The 23,565-nt window shown below is 43.7% G+C and overlaps 1 protein-coding gene and 1 long non-coding RNA gene across 2 annotated transcripts in view; both read left to right on the forward strand.

Moving 5' to 3' along the window:
* LOC117485346 (zinc finger protein 271-like) overlaps nucleotides 1-23,565 on the forward strand; it is a 60,136-nt gene that overhangs the window by 35,552 nt on the left and 1,019 nt on the right. The window contains exons 3-5 of the mRNA XM_034133858.1: nucleotides 1,516-2,751; nucleotides 20,798-21,964; nucleotides 23,363-23,431. Coding sequence (XP_033989749.1) covers nucleotides 1,516-2,751; nucleotides 20,798-21,964; nucleotides 23,363-23,431 — 2,472 coding nt within the window. The remainder of the gene's footprint in view (nucleotides 1-1,515; nucleotides 2,752-20,797; nucleotides 21,965-23,362; nucleotides 23,432-23,565) is intronic.
* Nucleotides 10,471-20,476, forward strand: LOC117485377. Its single transcript, XR_004556222.1, has 3 exons — nucleotides 10,471-10,934; nucleotides 17,956-18,069; nucleotides 20,438-20,476. It is a non-coding gene; the product is annotated as an uncharacterized LOC117485377 (long non-coding RNA).

Genomic DNA, 23,565 nt, shown 5'->3' on the forward strand with positions numbered 1-23,565 from the left:
GGAAAAGCATGACATGGGAGCTTTAAGACAGTTTCCCCTTTTTTAAGAAATCGCAATTCTTGACTTGGTATCGGTATCGAAACAAAAATGTTGGTATCGTGACAATACTAATACATACAATGGCACTGTTCTAGTGGTAAACACTGAATAAACGTTCCGCCCCAACCTATCAGAAACATCGCTGTATCAGAATAATGCGCAACGTGTTTTGGGAGTAATATGGTCTGATTACATTAGCAAGCATCGCTAACACTGAGAGCTAACGCTGTACTGGAGGGAGTATGTGTGAAGAAGCCGGATATTAAAGGAACTCACCTTGTGCTAAACCCGCAAGATAGAAAGCGTTTGAGCTCCATACTGTTTCAGAAATAATGCTTGATGTGGTTTGGAACATAATCTATAGTGATGTTAAAGGTAGGGTAGGTAATTCATTGGTCATGTGCGCGTTCGTTTGTGTTGGAGGAGGGGCTCTGTGAGGAAGTCTGAAGGAACGGGCAGATTTCTTTCGGTTGTGTTCTTTCAAATTCTAGCGCACTCGAGCTGGTTTCTCCATTCTTACCTACCCTACCTTTAAGTACTGCGCCGAGGCTTCGGAGCGTGGTTCGAATAATCCAGGAAATATGTATCCTTATCCCATAATAATAAGACCATCAGAAATGGACAGAAGACTTTTGCTTGATTTCAGTTTTTGGAGTGCTGTCAAAGGGATGCTAGCTGTGACTGTCACTTCTTATTTATTTTTTAAACTAAAACCGTACGTCATTTTAAATATGGTTTTGTCTGTAATGCTGAGTTACATTTTGCAATCATAATTTTGCCACCCTGTGTATAATTAGATCAATTAATTTTTTTCTCATTTACTCTGTGATTAGGACAATTCTGGAGGACTGGGTCTGCTGGGGAATGAGCTTCCACCCACACAGGACCCCCCTTGGTGATATTGTCATATCATATACACAACTACGGTGTAGTTATGCTATGCAAACGTAGGTCACCGGTTCCTCAACAGTACTACTCCTGCCTATTTTCTAAGTGTTAAATGAAGGGCACAGCTAGCAGTGCCATAATAGGAGCCCCCTCCAACTTTCTAAAACAATCACTAAAAACAGACCAACATCTCATGCAGCCAGTACATACAGAGCTAACCCTGCTAACTAACATTAGCATGAATTACTCAAACCTACATGTAGAAACTCATATCTGCAAACAGAAAAGTAGAAACTTCGCCCCCACGCTCTCCCTGTCCAAACTAAGCACTGTTACTATGATTTAGATCAGCTACAGTACTAACTCACCTGTTGTCCTGAAGCTCTCCAGAGCATCTGGAAAAAAGGTGTAATTGACAGACAATTGAGCCAACAGAAACACAGAGTGGGCGGGACTTAGCAAATCAATAGGCAAGCATTTAAAATAAGGAATGGATAAGGGCTGCAAAGTTAATGAAGTGTTACTCGTGGTTAGATTTTAAATTCTTATACTCTCCAGTTTCTCTGAATATGTGCTTCCTGTTTCCTGCAGACGTCCAGCAGCTGGTGGTGGTTAAAGAAGAGGTTCCCCCTGAGCAGCAGGAGTGGAGCTCCAGTCTGGACCAGGAGGACCCAGAGCCCCCCCCACACATTAAAGAGGAGCAGGAGGAGCTCTGGATCAGTCAGGAGGGAGAGCAGCTTCAAGGGCTGGAGGAGGCTGATATCACCAAGTCCACATTCACTCCTGTCCCTGTGAAGAGTGAAGATGATGAAGAGAAACCTCAGTCCTCTCAGCTTCATCAAAGACAAACTGAACACCTCGAAACAGAAGCTGATGGAGAGGACTGTGGAGGACCAGAACCAGCCAGGAACTCAGATCCAGAGAGACATTTACAACCTGAGACTGAGGACTACCCTGGAGACTCTTCTGAAGACACTGAAGACAGTGGAGATTGGAAGGAACCCAGAGAACCAGCTTCAAAGTCTGCGAAAAATAAACAAGACCCTGTCAGTGATTCAAGACGTAGTGCTAGAGATAAATGCTTTAGATGCTCACAGTGCGGGAAAGAAAATTGCAGCAAGATACATCTGAATAGGCCCATGAGCACCCACACAGGAGGGAAACTATTCAGCTGCTCAGTTTGTAACAATTCTTTTACACATAAAGGAAGTTTACAGACACACATGAGAATCCACACAGGAGGGAAACCATTCAGCTGCTCAGTCTGTGACAATTCTTTTACACAGAAAGGAAGTTTACAGAAACACATGAGAATCCACACAGGAGGGAAACCATTCAGCTGCTCAGTCTGTGACAATTCTTTTACACAGAAAGGAAATTTACAGACACACATGAAAATCCACACAGGAGAGAAACCATTCAGCTGCTCAGTCTGTGAGAAGTCTTTAACACGTAAAGGAGATTTAAAGACACACATGAGAATCCACACAGGAGAGAAACCATTCAGCTGCTCAGTTTGTAACAATTCTTTTACACAGAAAGGAGATTTAAAGAGACACATGAAAATCCACACAGGAGACAAACCATTCCATTGTAGTGTTTGTGATAAAAGATTTATCCGGGGTAATCTGGTCAAAATCCATAAGTGTGTTGGTCGTCAGTCCTCACAGCTTCATCAAACTGAGGAGAACAGAGAGGCAGAGCCTCCAGCCAGCAGCTCAGCTGAACACCTGGAAACAGAAGCTGATGGAGAGGACTGTGGAGGACCAGAACCAGCCAGGAACTCAGATCCAGAGAGACATTTACAACAAGAGACTGAGGACAACAAGGATGACATATTCTGTTCATTTTCAGGTTGGTATTAGTATGTTGTCTTCACTGGGACATGTCTCCATGCTTTAAGGTTGAAAAAGCTCTTTATTTTTGTCATACTGCCTCTTTTCACCCTCTGTCTGAAACCAGAGCCCAGTCTGCTCTGAATGGTAAGCTGGCCGGCTCTGTTGTGATTGGTCGACCACTTAGAGATGTCCCGCCCCTTAGCCTATCATATACAACGTGTTGTTGTGCCCCCAGGTCAAATCAATCAGGATACTTTCCAGAGGGGAAATGTACGTCGTTACAACAGAAAAGAGCCAAAGGCAGCTTAATGTTACGGAGAAGCATGCATACAAAAGTATTAACGTTTTTCTTTTTAAAGTTTTGAGGATTTAGCAGCCAGGTATATATTGCACAGTTAGCACATAGTCTGATCGCTGCAGGAAGGAAGGACCTGCGGTATCTCTCCGTGAGACAGCGGGGGTGCAGCAGCCTGTCGCTGAAGGAGCAGTGCAGACAGGGTAAACAACGTCCTCCCCAGAACATTGAATGTTGGATTTCATTTACTGATCCTGCAGACACCCGCTACACGGGGCGGAAGTCCTGCAGCATGCCCCCCCCCCCCCTTCAGCAGCAGCTCATCAGAGAGGAGAGGAGACGCCCCCCCCATGAGCCTCAGACTCATCCCTCCTCGGCACAGCACTAAGCTTCTCGGACAATCTTTTGTGCCTGTAGCCATCAGGCTGCACAACCAAGGGTTAACCCTGTAACCCATTATACATAACCTGCATCTTCATCAATATCTCAACTCTTTGATATTAATTTGTAACCCTCTGTGTTTTATTAGGGATGCAACGATACCGATCCCATTAACGGGTATCAGGCCGATGCTGTCCTCATGTACTCGTACTCCTATCGGTGCATCCCTAACTTTTGGTGAAATCTAAATGTCTTCCTCGTAGGTCTTCCGATATCTTTTTTTTGCGAGGCATGGTTCACATCAGAAGTTAAAACTTGTGAATAGAAAATACAAATGTTTGAAGGATTTTTATAAGTTAACGCTCGAGCAGCACTTCTTATCGTGTTTCACCGATGGGGGGTAAGGCCATGACTGCACTTCATTTGACTGACCGCTCTAGTTACTCTTCTAAATCATTCATATCTCTATTTAGAGCTGCCTTAAAAACACAAAAGGCAATCCGGGTCCCAAGCTGTATCCACATGTAGGGGTACCAAACCACTCCAATTATAATTACACTTACCTTTCTCTGCGATAGTTGTTGGTGCATAAATGTAAAAAGATATTAGCCATAGGTATTTATGATATTAATTAGGAATATACAAACAAGGGGTTCAAAACGGGGCTTTGAGCGGTGACGTAATGAACACAACAGCTGTTCTCTGTAACGTCTCTGTGTGTGTTTCCTGTTTCCTGCAGACGTCCAGCAGCTGGTGGTGGTTAAAGAAGAGGTTCCCCCTGAGCAGCAGGAGTGGAGCTCCAGTCTGGACCAGGAGGACCCAGAGCCCCCCCCACACATTAAAGAGGAGCAGGAGGAACTCTGGAGCAGTCAGGAGGGAGAGCAGCTTCAAGGGCTGGAGGAGGCTGATATCACCAAGTCCACATTCACTCCTGTCCCTGTGAAGAGTGAAGATGATGAAGAGAAACCTCAGTCCTCTCAGCTTCATCAAAGACAAACTGAACACCTGGAAACAGAAGCTGATGGAGAGGACTGTGGAGGACCAGAACCAGCCAGGAACTCAGATCCAGAGAGACATGTACAACCTGAGACTGAGTCCTTTTACCTCCTTTGAATCAGGGTGGAAGCAGAAATAAAATACTTTTTCATATCGAACGCTGAATTGTAACTCGTATTCTTGCTTTTTATACCCGTCTTAATCTATATTAGCCTTTTTAAGTTTCATTCTTTCTGCTCTTTATTATTGAAGGTTTATTTAGATGAGATTAGATTTACCTATATATTTAGTTGCAGCTGCAGAAACAAGTAATAAACAAGGCATTGCACTAAAGTTCAAACTATTATAAAAAAAAACGATATGCATATAAACATCAACAATATACTTACCTACAGAGTTTTCCATGTTTAGTTGTTATTCTCGGAACAGAGAGCAGACCCGACCCAGAGGACCTGAGACTCCTGGATGCTTCATAGTGATGGAGGAGGTCGTCTATATACCTCGGTCCTAAGCCATTTAGTGATTTAAAAACTAGCAGTAGTATTTTAAAATCAATTCTTTGGTCGACTGGAAGCCAGTGTAATGATCTCAGAACCGGACTGATGTGATCTACTTTTCTAGTGTCAGTGAGAACTCGAGCAGCAGCGTTCTGAATCAGCTGCAGCTTTCTGATAGATGTTTTAGTGAGGCCTGTGAAGACACTATTGCAGTAGTCGAGTCTACTGAAAATAAAAGCATGGACAAGTTTTTCTAAATCCTGTTGCGACATTAGTTTTTTAATCCTTGATATATTCTTCAGGTGGTAGTATGCAGACCTAATAGCTGTTGTAATGTGACTGTTAAAATTCAGGTCCATACACTAGACCCAGATTTCTTGCTTTGTGAGTTACTTTATAGTCTGCCGACTGAAGCTCTGTGATTACTTTTAATCGGTCCTTCTTTGCTTCAAAAACAATGATCTCAGTTTTTTGTTTGTTCAATTGGAGAAAGTTCTAAGTCATCCAGTCAGTGATGTGCTCAATGCACTTGCTCAGTGTTCTAATCGGAGAGTAGTCTCCCGGTGTAATTTTAAAATAAATCTGGGTGTCGTCTGCATAGATGTGATAGCTTAGATCGCTCTTTTTAATAATTTCAGCCAGAGGTAGCATATACATATTAAAAAGCAAAGATCCTAAAATGGAGCCTTGAGGAACCCCGCATGACATATTCATCAGGGTTGATTTGTAATTGCCTATTGAGACAAAGTTTGTTCTGTCCTTTAAGTAGGAACTAAACCAGTTTAGAGCTGTTGCTGAAACTCCCACCCAGTTTTCTAGACGGTCTAGCAATATGTTGTGGTCAACAGTATCAAAGGCAGCGCTGAGATCTAATAATACTAACACTGATATTCTGCCACTGTCTGTGTTTAAATTAATGTCATTTAAGACCTTAAAGGGCCCATGTCATGGCCATTTCCACTGATCATAATTCCATTGTTGAGGTATACTAAAATAGATTTATACTGTGCAATTTTCCAAACTCACATTGGTTTCGCATACAGCATCTCTGTAAAGTATGTGTATTCAGCAGTATTCACTCTCTCCACTAAACGACTCGTTGGAGCTCTTGCCCCCCTCCTCCCTGTGAGCCTAGTGTGCTCCGATTGGTCAGCTCGGCCACTCTGTTCTGATTAGTCCACCACCAGAGAGGCTCCGCCCATGTCTAACAGTGCTTTTTTCGGCTCGCTCTCGGAACATCAGTCTTATAATGGCGTCGGTACAGCCGTATATTTTATACGCTAACTAACAAAACTGTACCTACAACTGTTGTTATCGAAGAGTGTGACGGCCCCAGGGCCTTTGTCTTACGATGGGGTGGAGCTGAAGAGGCTAATCAGCGCGATCACGGACACCTGGCCGGAGCCGAGGTGCTATTAAGCCCAGCTGCCCGGAGTCATTCGGCGGCCCCTGTCTCTCTCCAAAGCGGCTGCAGAAGGACGAACTCGGCGATCCTCTCCCCTCGACCACCTATCTCTGCATTCACCACAATAAATGTGCCGTGGTTTTGTAAACTCGTGAATGTCTCCTTGTCTTTCCGTTGTGACCTACGAGCCGGTCATAACAAAGAGTAAGTTATTTTTACCTGTAATAAACTACTACTGTTTGATGAGAAATCAAATCATGGTTTGCTATTTATGAATGATATGTTATAGGAGCAAATAATTCAGGGAAGAAAGGATAGGCCTACTAAGTATTTCCATTAAACTTTATTTTTAGAAATGTACAAAATGAACATAAATATACATATATACACGGTATATCATCCATTCCTCCCCGTTGTCGGCATCTTGCCTATCGCAGCCGGGGCTTTTTAGGACGATGCATCAGTAGTAGTAGTCCCGTCCCCGTCATGTATTGTCCGGCAGGATCTGGCTGGACGAAATCAAATGCAAATCACAAAATATTAGAGAAACTTAGTTGTTTTAGATTTGTTAGTAGTAGTTGTGGTAGGAGTGTGGATCTATCTAATGAACACAGTAAGCTTGCCAGCTAATATGCTAACCTAGCTTTGTTTACTTTGGTAGCTAACACGATATGAACGCTAGCTCGGAGGAACGGCAACTATAATGCAGTGTAATAAAACTACTATGAACAAAAGCTAGTGGTTCATATTAGGCTAGCAATAACGTGTTTATAATTGCAATCTTATACGGGTAGTCTGCTACGTTCGGTCATTCATTGTAACTGGCATGAATACATTGTTTTGCGCTAGCATGTATAGCTAGCCTCGTTAGCTATACATGCAGTATGTACATGTACGGTCACAATGTACGGTAAATCACCCGGAGTATACTGTATGAGTATCCCGTGTGTGACTGCAGACATTCTCCTACCATGACAAACATGTAAGGCCATCTGCTGACATTGTAGTTGATATATTTAAACGCTAGCAACGTCGTTAGCCCAGTAAGCTGGGCTTGTTTAGTGTAATAAAACCACTATGAACAAAAGCTAGTGATTCATATTAGACTAGCAAGAACGTGTTTACAATTGCAATCTTATACGGGTAGTTTGTTACATTCATTGTAGCTGGCATAACAAAAAAAAAATCCAGAGCAAACCCATGTCTAGCTCCGTTGGTTAGCTCGGTAGCATACACGCTACGCCAGCTATAATGTAATTACGTTTCACGACTGACCGTACGGCAAATCACCCGGAGTATACTGTCTATGAGTATTTTGTGTGTGAATGCAGACATTCTCCTGCTATGAGATACATGTATGCAAGGCCATCTCCTGATATTAGAGTTGATATATGGAAACGCTAGCAACTTAGTTAGCACAGTTAGCACTGTGTCAATGGCTTAGCAGTCCGACAAAGTTTACACATTTAAACAGTCTTGTTTGATAAATATTAGGGCTGTCAGTCGATTAAAATATTTAATCGCGATTAATCGCATGATTGTCCATAGTTAATCGTGATTAATCGCAAATTAATCGCACATTTTTTATCTGTTCTAAATAGAGGGATATCTTTCAAGTTTTTAATACTCTTATCAACATATGAGTGGACAAATATGCTTTATATGTTTGTATATTATCATTTGAACAATGACAAATATTCTCATGAATATTAAACACAACAACCTGAACATTACAAATATTCTCCTCAATTCAACCTGGAACCTCTCTCATACAATAATACTGTGTGTGTGTGTGTGTGTGTGTGTGTGTGTGTGTGTGTGTGTGTGTGTGTGTGTGTGTGTGTGTGTGTGTGTGTGTGTGTGTGTGTGTGTGTGTGTGTGTGTGTGTGGAGACACTGTGATGGTTCGTTGGGGCTATGTGCAGCTCAAGGCATATATGCTCGAATGGGAGCTGCCTGGACGCTGCAATCATGTTGCGCGTACTATCCGTGCTGAGTGTGCTGACTTTTCGTACAATGTCCCACTGTCTGGCTACCTGCATAAAGTCAAGTGCTCGGCGCAGTTGTCGGCGAAATGTCATTGAAACAGCTCCTTATATCCGTTAGCGCAGCTAGCTAGCACCAGATGCTAACAACAACAACACGTAAGGTGTGCCTCGCTCGCGCGAGTCGCGCCACACATACACACTCCCTCCCGGTCCTCCCGATGGCCAGTCCGGGCCTGCCAGTGAGCGTGGAAGTGTGGTCTGCCACAAGCGGGCGGCAGGAGCGGGGCTGTCAGCATCAGCTTGTCGATGGTATTTTACACTCGATGCGCTCTGAAACTACGGCGGCCGAGGACAAAAAATACACATGCGTTAATCGCGTTAAAATAATTAGTGGCGTTAATTTTTTTTTGCGTTAACGCGTTATTAACGCCCTAATAAATACACAAATAACAATACAAATTTACAGGTTGTGTACCTGAATCTTCCCCTGCTCCAAACGGTCCAAACAAACTAGGAATAGCATCGTCCTTCAGTTTCAAATGCTGTGCATATCCGGCCTCAAACTGGGCAATGTTTTGGAAGCTTTCGTCTGTGAGATGCCGCGCACACAGTAACGTTCTTCGAACCTCTGAAGGAACAGTGTTAAAAAGAAATTTCAACCACTGACTTCGTCGTGGTTCTTCCGTCGGTAGGACAAACAGCTCAGATTTCTCCTCACATTTCAGGAAACAGGTCCTTGGCAGTGGCATGACTGGATCGATTGTGAATTGAACCAGAGCTTCCAACAGTAAATGTTAGGCTGGCAGAGGGTGCGGCCAGCGCCGCTGGGTGTGGCCATAGCTCTTCGGGATTGGTCCATTTCGTTCCGGGTACCGCATGACATCATGCCGTACCCGGAACTAAATGGAAGACTCAAATGGGCAGTGACGTATCTCCAACGAGGCGTTTTGGGGAGTTATTTTCTGTGTTAGAGTTTTACTCGCTACAGGGTGTACTTTGAGGGTTTTGACTCTGCACACCGTTCACATGCATAAAAACCTTCATAACACACAAGGGGACGGGTAATAACCGGAAAAGCATGACATGGGCCCTTTAACAAGTGAAGTCTCAGTGCTGTGGTTAGGTCGAAAGCCCGACTGAAACACATCAAAACCGTCAGTTAGAAACATGAAATTACTCAACTGTTGAAAAACGGCTTTTTCAATCAATTTGCTTAAAAAGGGAAGGTTTGATATTGGCCTGTAGTTATTCATTATGGTTGCGTCTAGGTTATGCTTTTTTAGGAGCGGTTTAATTATTGCAGTTTTCAGGGCCTGTGGAAATACACCTGATTGAAGAGACTTGTTTACTATAGGCGCGTTCACACCAAGTACTTTTCCCACAATAGTTCATGAGAACTTTAGTTCATGAGAACTCTTTTAGTTCTCATGAACTAAAGCAGATCGCGTTCACACCGAAATGAGTTCCTGGGGGTGGATTAGGCAAATGAAGCCGCTGACGTCACTTCTTCTTCTTCTGCTTTGGGTTTACTGGCAGGCCGCAAACAACTTCACGGCGAGTACAGTAGGTGGCGGTATGCACCTTAAAGTTGCAATCCGCCAAAAAACCGAGAGAAGAAGAAGATATATTTCATGTATAAAAGACGTACAAAAGTGCATTTTGCATTATAGGTCCCCTTTAAATATCAAATAGTTGGCGAGCCCCCTCCTCAAATGGCATTTTCCCTGTGTCCTTTCTTCTTGGTGACCAACTTCCATGTGAAACAACATCATTTTATTTGTTATTTTATTTATTTAATGACTTCATTGCTTTATTTCTATTTCTATAAATATTTAGAGAGATTAAAACAATATATATCCTCCTCTGCTGCCACCTTCAGGATAGCTAGAGTAACATCAGCTCTACTGAACAGCCTCTACCTAAGAAGGTCTGATACAAACACTCTAATTCATGAATGTGATGCATCTATCTATCTATCTATCTATCTATCTATCTATCTATCTATCTATCTATCTATCTGTCTTAAAATAGCAGGGTCATGCAGAGTGGGGTCGCCTATCCCTTTAAGAGAGAGGGAGGTGTGGCGCGTGCAAGTGGCGCGTGCATGTCTAGAGTGAGAGTGAGCGAGCGTAGTGTGTCTCCGGAAGAGAGCGGGAGTAGCAGCAGTGATCAGTCTGTCTCCAGTTAGCTGTATAACAAAGTCCTGAGGAAACACAGCGGCCTCCCAAGGAACAGCCTGCCTGTCTGCCTCATTTCAGAGTGGGTTATTGAAGCCGAAGCCTGGTGCTTCAGTCCGGGAAGACTGCAGAGAGTCCTCCCCTGTATTCCTCCACTACGGTCTGGGAGCAGCATCTATCTCCACTGTTGCTGTACCCATGTTAATGTCCCTCTGTGGGACCAATAAAGGACTTCTGATTCTGCGGACAGACAGAAGAGAGGGGGGAGGGGCGGGTTGGAGAGCGGCCTTCTTCTTTTCCCGGATTTGAAGAGTCCTCTTCCTCGCAGCCCACCGTATCCCAGGATGCATCGCGCGCCGGTGACGAGGAAACAAAGAAAATGTCGGTCCGGTCTCAGAGAGAAAGCAGCACGTGAGGAGTAACTGATAAACGTGAGTATCGGGTTTAACTTACTTTAATAACGGATAAATGTGAGTATTGGGTTTAACTTACTTTAATAACTGATTGTGAGTATTGGGTGTTTTGTTCTCGTTCTGTATGTACAATCAATACTCCAGACTACGACGTGCTATATTCAACGTTTATTGTTATACCGGAGACGTAGGGTGTTTCTCAATCGCGAGTAAAGCTGCTTCAGAGCCACTATTTCAAGCATACTACGTCATCGAGGGCCGCCGAAGTACTGTTCCAATCTCCAGTATACTTGGAAATCTACCGAGCCCGGCGTACTCCGTTTGGAGAAATATCGAGTGTGCACATGAGTAGACTTCGCAGTCTTAAAATCCCCACAATGCTTTGCGCACGGACCAATTTCCCCAAATCTGTGGCGGAAGATGTAAAGCGGGGCCTCTCATATGACGCACACCTGCACACTTGCTAGCGTGTTCCTCTCTTTGTTTTCCGAATGTCAGGAAGTATTCTTGACTCGCTTCTGAAGCAAGATGCTCGGCAGACATGTGCTACCAAGCAAGCGTACTCGCGATTGAGAAACACCCGTAGACATTCACGTATGGTAGGAAGGTGAACTATGAGGTGTGATTAGTGCCAAAGACTGAACTAACTGAGCAGCCAATCGTGTTGATATTCGTCTCCCATGCCGCGAACTATGCCGCGAGAGAAGTTACGTGACACTCGTCGCCACCCCTCTCGTCTGAGAAGCTACGTGACGTCTGCGTCTGAAGTTACTTTACTTAGTTATCACCAAATAACCCAGTAATGTTACAGCTACCTAATTGCTGTTCAAGCTAGACTCTATATTTCAATATAGTTTTGGTATTAACATAATGTTACACCTCTTGTATGCCCTGAAGGCCAAAACAACCACAGACAACAATATATATTTTTAATTATCAAAATGATAACAAAGGCTGAAAAAACAGGAGAAGCCTGTCTTCCCTTGGTCTCCAGGAGAAAACGCCACTGCATATCACCACGTTTTCATAGTTTTGTGTGTGAAATAGATCGCTGCAGTGAACACGACTTTATTTATTTGTTTATTATATGGTTTATTTGATATGGAGCGATGCAGTATAGAGAGGCGAAGTCCCTCCCCTTCCGGTGGACCTTCATGGGACCTTATTTCGGAAAAATTATGTATTGAAGTCAATGGAGAGAGAAAGATTATCTTTCGATCCCGTTTGAATTGTGCCACGAATTACACATATGATGTTTGTCAATTTAAAAGATAATTTTGCAAGTTAAAAAAAAAAAAGTGTCGTAAAACTGTGAAGTAACACATTTGTTTGTGTGAAACGCTCAATGAACTACATCTCTGGTCTTGCAGACTCGCACAACAACACACGTCACCAAGATGGCCATCACTACTGTCTTGTCAACAAAACGATTGACTACCCTCACTATCACCACAATGAAACACGTCCAGAAGAATGTCATGCAAAGCTGCCTGCCTGCCTTCCTTTGATTCTCTCTGAACTGCCTGGTCGTTTTAATGTTTAATGTAAACCATTTGTGCAGATAGCATGAAGTGCAAAAGATCGCAGATGCTAGCGTTAGCATTTCTCCCCCGGTCTTAAAGTGTGTATTATAGAATGATCACACCGGTGACAGTACTCTTCAAAGGGTTCACGAAATATGACTACTACTCTTACTGTTTAACATTTTGGGTTACTTAATTAGTGCAAATGCTGTTTACAGCATTCCACTATAGTTCTTCGAATCTTTATTCTTCCCCTTATTAGTGCGAATGCTGTGCCACAGCATTCCACTATAGTACTTCAATTCTTTATTCTTCCCCTTAAAATTATTATTATTATTATTATTATTATTATTATTATTTCAACCATACTTTGGCTCTCCATAACTTCAGCTTACTTTCAGCTACAGAAACCATTCAAATATCAAACTATTCAGCCTGTTCAGGAATCGATGGGAAACCTTCAACTTTTTAAAAATATTTTATTTTATATAGTTTTATAATGTTTTAAACTTGCCATAATTCCCAAACCCTACACTCCTCAGACATATTTTTTCATGAAAAACGTAGGAAAACCTCTCCTAGGTTGGAAAAAAAAAATTAAGAAGAAATATTAATCAAAATGCCTCTTGAGGGCATGAAGAGACAAAAAGTCCACCTAGCTCCCAATTGATTCCCATGTTAAATCTTTCCGGAACTTTCTTCAGAACGGAGAGAAGTACACTTTAGACAAACTGCTCGCATCTCCACATTTTACACACAAAACCAAAAAAAACAACATATATCAGTTCATTGGGATTCCCTGATGCTCACGGTCTGGTAATTTTTTGATAGGAGCCATAGTTTTTGAACAGGTGGCAAAATTGTCAGATATAATCCTCAATGCATTCTTAATGGGACTCAGTGCTGCAGTTGGTCACCATGGTAACCTTTCATCTCTGGGTTTACACACACACAGGTGTTTGTAAACATTCATTCACTACTACTTACATTTAATATCTTTATTTAACTCCTTGAGCCTAATTTCAGCTGCAGGAACCATTCAAATATCAAATTATTCAGCCTTTTCAGCACATGATGGGGAAACTTTCAACTTTTTCAAAATATGTTATACTTTTTAAAACATTCAGCTTTTTAAAGTCTTTTTTTAACATGGAAGTCATTGCAATGCATTTGAGCTGTAACAATTCTCTCTCTCTCTCTCTCTCTCTCTCACACACACACACTCTCCCTCTCTCTCACAGACACATCAAGAGAAGTGAGAGAGGGTGATAGAAGAGTGATAGGGTGATCAAGAGAAGAGAGGGCGATCAAGAGGAGAGAGAGAGGGCGATCAAGAGAAGTGAGAGAGGGTGATAGAAGAGTGATAGGGTGATCAAGAGAAGAGAGGGCGATCAAGAGGAGAGAGAGAGGGCGATCAAGAGAAGAGAGAGAGGGCGATCAAGAGAAGAGAGAGAGGACGATCAAGAGAAGAGAGAGAGAGGGCGATCAAGAGAAGAGAGAGAGGGCGATCAAGAGAAGAGAGAGAGAGGGTGATCAAGGAGAGAGAGAGGGCGATCAAGAGGAGAGAGAGAGGGCGATCAAGAGGAGAGAGAGAGGGCGATCAAGAGAAGAGAGAGAGGGTGATAGAAGAGTGAGAGGGTGATAGAAGAGAGAGAGGGCGATCAAGAGAAGAGAGAGAGGGCAATCAAGAGGAGAGAGGGCGATCAAGAGAAGAGAGAGAGAGGGTGATAGAAGAGTAAGAAGGTGATCCAGAGAAGAGAGAGGGCGATCAAGAGAAGAGAGAGAGAGGGCGATCAAGAGGAGAGGGCGATCAAGAGAAGAGAGAGGGCGATCAAGAGAAGAGAGAGAGGGCGAGCAAGAGAGAGAGAGAAGAGAGAGAGGGCGATCAAGAGAAGAGAGAGAGGGCGATCAAGAGAAGAGAGAGAGGGCGAGCAAGAGAAGAGAGAGAGGGCGATAGAAGATTGAGAGGGTGATCAAGAGAAGAGAGAGGGCGATCAAGAGAAGAGAGAGAGTAATGTAACCTCCTAATGTAATGTATAACTCCTATGAAAATGTCTCCCAGACCGTAGTCGAGGAAAACAGGGGATGACTCTCTGCAGTCTTCCAGGCCCGAAGCAACAAACTTCGGGTTCAATAACCCACTTTGAAATAAGGCAGAACGGCGAGCTCTTCTTTGGGGACCGTTGAATTTATTAAGGTCTTTCTTACAGATCTAACTTTGAAGACACTCGACAGACCTATTTTGCTGCTGCTTCGTTCGCCTCAAAACACACACACACACACACACACACACACACACACGCCACACCCCTCTCTCTCTCTCTCTTAAAGAGATAGCGATCTGACTCGGCATGACCCTAATATCATAGCACTTGTCATTTTACCTTGAATGCCATTGCTTTAATTAATTAGGGTCTGAGACCTAGGTCGGCGAAGACCCTATTGAAATCGGTCGCGCAGCGACCGATAAACCTGCGAAAAACACCCAAAAACAGAGAAAACGACCGGCAGAAGCACAGAAAAGGTTCGGAAATAGTGACGGCAGATAGTCCGCGCTACGCCCACGTGACTGCAACTCGCATAATCAATATCGTTCCGATCAATTTAGTCGCTCGCGAAGCGAGCTATAACCATGCAAAACCCACAAAAAACAGGGAAAAATTGAGGCAAAAGCCCATTAAAAGTGGCCTAAATCATGACTGTAGGTAGCCCACGCGACTACAGTGACGTGGGCGTTAACTCCCCCCACTTTAACTTTCACGTAAACGAACGAAACTCGCTACGCATATCTAGGGTGCGGAGACGAACAAAAAAGCCTCTTGGAGGGGTATAAAATAACGTACAGGAAGTCGGCCATTTTGAATTTGGCGTCGAAAAACGCGTCAAACGCGATTTATCAGTTTTTCGTCCTCCGCGCAAAATCTATCTTCTCCCAGGGACTTTATCCGTACGACTCGAAATTTGTCGGGTAGCATCTCCAGACTCAATTCAAAGTTATCACGGAAGTGTTTTTCTTTCGCACGGCGCAGCCGTTATTTAGCGCCAAAGTTCGCGTTCGCTTAATGCTAGGCCCATCCCTCGCCATGGAATACGATGATGTCATAACTCAAACTGACATGCTCACAACGCCTCCAAACTTCACATGATGGTTAACACTGCGGCCCTGAACAGCTCTATGTCAAATTTTATGTTACTTAATATGGCGTTACCATGGCAACGCATCCCTCGCCATAAAACACGGTGTCGCTGTAACTCCAATGGACACGGTCCCATCGTCCCCCAATCTTCACTTTTATATCACCGGTCCATGCCTCAACAGCTCTACGTGAAATCTGAGATCTCATCGTATGCCGTTTCCATGGCAACGAATCACTCGCCGTAAAACACAATGTTGTCTTAAGTCAATGGAAAATGGTCCAAACTGCACCAGACTTCAGATCGTGGCTACTAGTCCGGCCCTCAACAGCACTATGTCAATTATGGGATGTCATCATATACCGTTTCCATGGCAACATATCCCTAGCCGTAAAACACAATGTTGTCTTAAGTCAATGGAAAATGGTCCAAAATGCACCAGACTTCAGATGACAGTTAATGGTCCGGCGCTGAACAGCTCTACGCCAATTATGGGATGTCATCATATGCCGTTTCCATGGCAACGCATCCCTCGCCAAAAAACACAATGTTGTCTTAAGTCAATGGAAAATGGTCCAAACTGCACCAGACTTCAGATGACAGTTAATGGTCTGGCCCTCAACAGCTCTACCACAATTATGGGATGTCATCATATGCCGTTACCATGGCAACGCATCCCTCGCCAAAAAACACGAAGTTGTCGTAAGTCAATGGAAAAGCTTCCAAACTGCACCAGACTTCAGATGACAGTTAATGGTCCGGCCCTCAACAGCTCTACGCCAATTCTGGGATGTCATCGTATCCCGTTACCATGGCAACGCATCCCTCGCCAAAAAACACGAAGTTGTCTTAAGTCAATGGAAAAGGTTCCAAACTGCACCAGACTTCAGATGACAGTTAATGGTCCGGCCCTCAACACCTCAATATGACAATAGTGAGTTTTCCTCAAAAGCTGTTGCCATGGCAACGCATCCCTCGCCGTTAAGCACGATATTGCTATAACTCCTGTGTAAATGGTAAAAAAGTGTTCAAATTTCACATGTGTGCTAACCGTCAAGCCCTCGAGACATATATGTGTCAGTTTTGAGATTTCGTCAAATGTCGTTGCTATGGTAACAAAATGGTCGCCGTAAAACACGGTTTTCTCGTAACTCCAGTTAACATGCTCCAAACGGCACACAACTTCACAGGTTTGATACCGATGCAGCCCTCAACATATCTAGGTGTATTATGTGTTGTCATCAAATGCCGTTGCCATGGCGACAGATCACTCGCCATCAAACACAATGTTTATGATACTGCTGTAACTCCCATGTACGTTGTCCGATCGGCCTGAAACTTCCCACGTTTGCCAACGGCCGAGTCCTCGAGACACCTACACACACACCTCGACGTGCAGACAACAGCCTGCGGAGCGTCGAAGACCCGCTCAACGCTACTTGCAGCTTTAATTTCATTTATTATTCTCATTGTTCAAAGGTTTGTGTTATGACTGAAACATTTTTCCAGGTTTGAAATAAAGCACAATAATGACATTTAAGACAGTTTCCCCTTTTTTAAGAAATCGCAATTCTTGACTTGGTATCGAAACAAAAATGTTGGTATCGTGACAATACTAATGCATACAATGGCACTGTTCTAGTGGTAAACGCTGAATAAACGTTCCGCCCCAACCTATCGGAAACATCGCTGTATCAGAATAATGCGCAACGTGTTTTGGGAGTAATATGGTCTGATTACATTAGCAAGCATCGCTAACACTGAGAGCTAACGCTGTACTGGAGGGAGTATGTGTGAAGAAGCCGGATATTAAAGGAACTCACCTTGTGCTAAACCCGCAAGAGAGAAAGCGTTTGAGCTCCATACTGTTTCAGAAATAATGCTTGATGTGGTTTGGAACATAATCTATAGTGATGTTAAAGGTAGGGTAGGTAATTCATTGGTCATGTGCGCGTTCGTTTGTGTTGGAGGAGGGGCTCTGTGAGGAAGTCTGAAGGAAGGGGCAGATTTCTTTCGGTTGTGTTCTTTCAAATTCTAGCGCACTCGAGCTGGTTTCTCCATTCTTACCTACCCTACCTTTAAGTACTGTGCCGAGGCTTCGGAGCGTGGTTCGAATAATCCAGGAAATATGTATCCTTATCCCATAATAATAAGACCATCAGAAATGGACAGAAGACTTTTGCTTGATTTAAGTTTTTGGAGTGCTGTCAAAGGGATGCTAGCTGTGACTGTCACTTTTCTTTTCTTTTTTTAAACTAAAACAGTACGTCATTTTAAATATGGTTTTGTCTGTAATGCTGAGTTACATTTTGCAATCATAATTTTGCCACCCTGTGTATAATTAGATCAATTAATTTTTTTCTCATTTACTCTGTGATTAGGACAATTCTGGAGGACTGGGTCTGCTGGGGAATGAGCTTCCACCCACACAGGACCCCCCTTGGTGATATTGTCATATCATATACACAACTACGGTGTAGTTATGCTATGCAAACGTAGGTCACCGGTTCCTCAACAGTACTACTCCTTCCTATTTTCTAAGTGTTAAATGAAGGGCACAGCTAGCAGTGCCTTAATAGGAGCCCCCTCCAACTTTCTAAAACAATCACTAAAAACAGACCAACATCTCATGCAGCCAGTACATACAGAGCTAACCCTGCTAACTAACATTAGCATGAATTACTCAAACCTACATGTAGAAACTCATATCTGCAAACAGAAAAGTAGAAACTTCGCCCCCACGCTCTCCCTGTCCAAACTAAGAACTGTTACTATGATTTAGATCAGCTACAGTACTAACTCACCTGTTGTCCTGAAGCTCTCCAGAGCATCTGGAAAAAAGGTGTAATTGACAGACAATCGAGCCAACAGAAACACAGAGTGGGCGGGACTTAGCAAATCAATAGGCATGCATTTAAAGGGCCCATGTCTTGGCCATTTCCACTGATCATAATTACATTGTTGAGGTATACTAAAATAGATTTATACTGTGCAATTTTCCAAACTCACATTGGTTTCGCATACAGCATCTCTGTCAAGCATGTGTATTCAGCAGTATTCACTTTCTCCACTAAACGACTCGTTGGAGCTCTTGCCCCCCCCTCCCTGTGAGCCTAGTGTGCTCCGATTGGTCAGCTCGGCCACTCTGTTCTGATTAGTCAACCACCAGAGAGGCTGCGCCCATGTCTCAGTGCTTTTCCCGGCTGCTCTCAGCGGAACATCAGTCTGATCATGGCGTCGGTACAGCCGTATATTTTATATACATATATATTTTTAACTGTTGTTATAGAAGAGTGTGACGGCCCCAGGGCCTTTGTCTTACGATGGGGTGGAGCTGAAGAGGCTAATCAGCGCGATCACGGACACCTCCGGAGCCGAGGTGCTATTAAGCCCAGCTGCCCGGAGTCAAACTGCGGCCCCTGTCTCTCTCCAAAGCGGCTGCAGGAAGACTAACTCTGCGATCCTCTCAACCACCTATCTCTGCATTTACCACAATAAATGTGCCGTGGTTTTGTAAACTCGTGTATGTCTCCTTGTCTTTCCGTTGTGGCCTACGAGCCGGTCATAACAAAGAGTAAGTTATTTTTACCCGTTATAAACTACTACTGTTTGATGAGAAATCAAATCATGGTTTGCTATATATGAATGATATGTTATAGGTGCAAATAATTCAGGGAAGAAAGGATAGGCCTACTAAGTATTTCCATTAAACTTTATTTTTAGAAATGTACAAAATGAACGTAAATATACATATATTGTTGTCGGCATCTTGCCTATAGCAGCCGGGGCTTTTTGAGACGATGCCTCAGTGTGGTCGTCCAGTCATGTATTGTCCGGCAGGATCTGTCTGGACGAAATAAAATGCAAATCACAAAATATTAGAGAAACTTAGTTGTTTTAGATTCGTTAGTAGTAGTTGTGGTAGGAGTGTGGATATATCTAATGAACAGCTTGCCTGCTAATATGCTAACCTAGCTTTGTTTACCTTGGTAGCTAACACGATATGAACGTTAGCTTGGAGGAACGGAGTGTAATAAAACTACTATGAACAAAAGTTAGTGGTTCATATTAGGCTAGCAATAACGTGTTTATAATTGCATTATTCTACGGGTAGTCTGCTACGTTCGGTCATACAATGTTTCCCGCTAGCATGTATAGCTAGCCTCGTTAGCTATACATGTACTGTCACAATGTACGGTAAATCACCCGGAGTATACTGTATGAGTATTCCGTGTGTGTGACTGCAGACATTCTCCTGCCATGACAAACATGTAAGGCCATCTGCTGACATTGTAGTTGATATATTTAAACTCTAGCAACTTAGTTAGCACAGTTAGCACTGGCTTAGCAGTCCGAAACATGTTTACACATTTAAACAGTCGTGGTAGCTACCTTGTTTGATAAATACACAAATAACAATGCAAACTCACAGGTTGTGTACCCGAATCTTCCCCTGCTCCAAACGGTCCAAACAAGCTGTGCATATCCGGCCTCAAACTGGGCAATGTTTTGGAAGCTTTCGTCTGTGAAATGCCGGTTCTTCGAACCTCTGGAGGAACACGCCGCTGCTGGTGTGGCCATAGCTCTTCGGGATTGGTCCATTTCGTTCCGGGTACCGCATGACATCAGGCGGTACCCGGAACTAGGGTGTACTTTGAGGGTTTTGACTCTGCACACCGTTTACATGCATAAAAACCTTCATAACACACAAGGGGACGGGTAATAACCGGAAAAGCATGACATGGGAGCTTTAAAATAAGGAATGGATAAGGGCTGCAAAGTTAATGAAGTGTTACTCGTGGTTAGATTTTAAATTCTTATACTCTACAGTTTCTCTGAATATGTGTTTCCTGTTTCCTGCAGACGTCCAGCAGCTGGTGGTGGTTAAAGAAGAGGTTCCCCCTGAGCAGCAGGAGTGGAGCTCCAGTCTGGACCAGGAGGACCCAGAGCCCCCCCCACACATTAAAGAGGAACAGGAGGAACTCTGGAGCAGTCAGGAGGGAGAGCAGCTTCAAGGGCTGGAGGAGGCTGATATCACCAAGTCCACATTCACTCCTGTCCCTGTGAAGAGTGAAGATGATAAAGAGAAACCTCAGTCCTCTCAGCTTCATCAAAGACAAACTGAACACCTGGAAACAGAAGCTGATGGAGAGGACTGTGGAGGACCAGAACCAGCCAGGAACTCAGATCCAGAGAGACATTTACAACCTGAGACTGAGGACTACCCTGGAGACTCTTCTGAACCTGACACTGAAGACAGTGGAGATTGGAAGGAACCCAGAGAACCAGCTTCAAAGTCTGCGAAAAATAAACAAGACCCTGTCAGTGATTCAAGACGTAGTGCTAGAGAGAAATGCTTTAGATGCTCACAGTGCGGGAAAGCAAATTGCAGCAAGATACATCTGAATAGACCCATGAGCACCCACACAGGAGGGAAACTATTCAGCTGCTCAGTTTGTAACAATTCTTTTACACAGAAATCAAATTTAAATAGACACATGAAAATCCACACAGGAGGGAAACCATTCAGCTGCTCAGTTTGTGACAATTCTTTTACACAGAAAGGAAATTTACAGACACACATGAAAATCCACACAGGAGAGAAACCATTCAGCTGCTCAGTCTGTGAGAAGTCTTTAACACATAAAGGAAATTTAAATAGACACATGAGAATCCACACAGGAGAGAAACCATTCAGCTGCTCAGTCTGTGAGAAGTCTTTAACAAATAAAGGAGATTTAAAGAGACACATGAGAATCCACACAGGAGAGAAACCATTCAGCTGCTCAGTTTGTGAGAAGTCTTTAACACGTAAAGGAGATTTAAAGACACACATGAGAATCCACACAGGAGAGAAACCATTCAGCTGCTCAGTTTGTGAGAAGTCTTTAACACGTAAAGGAGATTTAAAGACACACATGAAAATCCACACAGGTGAGAAACCATTCAGCTGCTCAGTTTGTGACAATTCTTTTCCACAGAAAGGACATTTACAGACACACATGAAAATCCACACAGGAGGGAAACCATTCAGATGCTCAGTCTGTGAGAAGTCTTTAACACGTAAAGGAGATTTAAATAGACACATGAGAATCCACACAGGAGAGAAACCATTCCATTGTAATGTTTGTGATAAAAGATTTATCCGGGGTAATCTGGTCAAAAGCCATAAGTGTGTTGGTCGTCAGTCCTCACAGCTTCATCAAACTCAAACTGAGGAGAACAGAGAGGCAGAGCCTCCAGCCAGCAGCTCAGCTGAACACATGGAAACAGAAGCTGATGGAGAGGACTGTGGAGGACCAGAACCAGCCAGGAACTCAGATCCAGAGAGACATTTACAACCAGAGACTGAGGACAACAACAAGGATAACATTTTCTGTTCATTTTCAGGTTGGTATTAGTATGTTCTCTTCACTGGGACATGTCTCCATGCTTTAATGTTGAAAAAGCTCTTTATTTTTGTCATACTGCCTCTTTTCACCCTCTGTCTGAAACAAGAGCCCAGTCTGCTCTGAATGGTAAGCTGGCCGGCTCTGTTGTGATTGGTCGACCACTTAGAGATGTCCCGCCCCTTAGCCTATCATGTACAACGTGTTGTTGTGCCCCCAGGTCAAATCAATCAGGATACTTTCCAGAGGGGAAATGTACGTCGTTACAATAGAAAAGAGCCAAAGGCAGCTTAATGTTACGGAGAAGCATGCATACAAATGTATTAACGTTTTTCTTTTTAAAGTTCTTAGGATTTAGCAGCCAGGTATATATTGCACAGTTAGCACATAGTCTGATCGCTGCAGGAAGGAAGGACCTGCGGTATCTCTCCGTGAGACAGCGGGGGTGCAGCAGCCTGTCACTGAAGGAGCAGTGCAGACAGGGTAAACAACGTCCTCCCCAGAACATTGAATGTTGGATTTCATTTACTGATCCTGCAGACACCCGCTACACGGGGCGGAAGTCCTGCAGCATGCCCCCCCCCCCTTCAGCAGCAGCTCATCAGAGAGGAGAGGAGACGCCCCCCCCCATGAGCCTCAGACTCATCCCTCCTCGGCACAGCACTAAGCTTCTCGGACAATCTTTTGTGCCTGTAGCCATCAGGCTGCACAACCAAGGGTTAACCCTGTAACCCATTATACATAACCTGCATCTTCATCAATATCTCAACTCTTTGATATTAATTTGTAACCCTCTGTGTTTTATTAGGGATGCAACGATACCGATCCCATTAACGGGTATCAGGCCGATGCTGTCCTCATGTACTCGTACTCCTATCGGTGCATCCCTAACTTTTGGTGAAATCTAAATGTCTTCCTCGTAGGTCTTCCGATATCTTTTTTTTGCGAGGCATGGTTCACATCAGAAGTTAAAACTTGTGAATAGAAAATACAAATGTTTGAAGGATTTTTATAAGTTAACGCTCGAGCAGCACTTCTTATCGTGTTTCACCGATGGGGGGTAAGGCCATGACTGCACTTCATTTGACTGACCGCTCTAGTTACTCTTCTAAATCATTCATATCTCTATTTAGAGCTGCCTTAAAAACACAAAAGGCAATCCGGGTCCCAAGCTGTATCCACATGTAGGGGTACCAAACCACTCCAATTATAATTACACTTACCTTTCTCTGCGATAGTTGTTGGTGCATAAATGTAAAAATATATTAGCCATAGGTATTTATGATATTAATTAGGAATATACAAACAAGGGGTTCAAAACGGGGCTTTGAGCGGTGACGTAATGAACACAACAGCTGTTCTCTGTAACGTCTCTCTGTGTGTTTCCTGTTTCCTGCAGACGTCCAGCAGCTGGTGGTGGTTAAAGAAGAGGTTCCCCCTGAGCAGCAGGAGTGGAGCTCCAGTCTGGACCAGGAGGACCCAGAGCCCCCCCCACACATTAAAGAGGAACAGGAGGAACTCTGGATCAGTCAGGAGGGAGAGCAGCTTCAAGGGCTGGAGGAGGCTGATATCACCAAGTCCACATTCACTTCTGTCCCTGTG

This window comes from Trematomus bernacchii, unplaced genomic scaffold (genome assembly GCF_902827165.1).
Source record: "Trematomus bernacchii unplaced genomic scaffold, fTreBer1.1, whole genome shotgun sequence".
NCBI classification, from domain to species: Eukaryota; Metazoa; Chordata; class Actinopteri; order Perciformes; family Nototheniidae; genus Trematomus; species Trematomus bernacchii.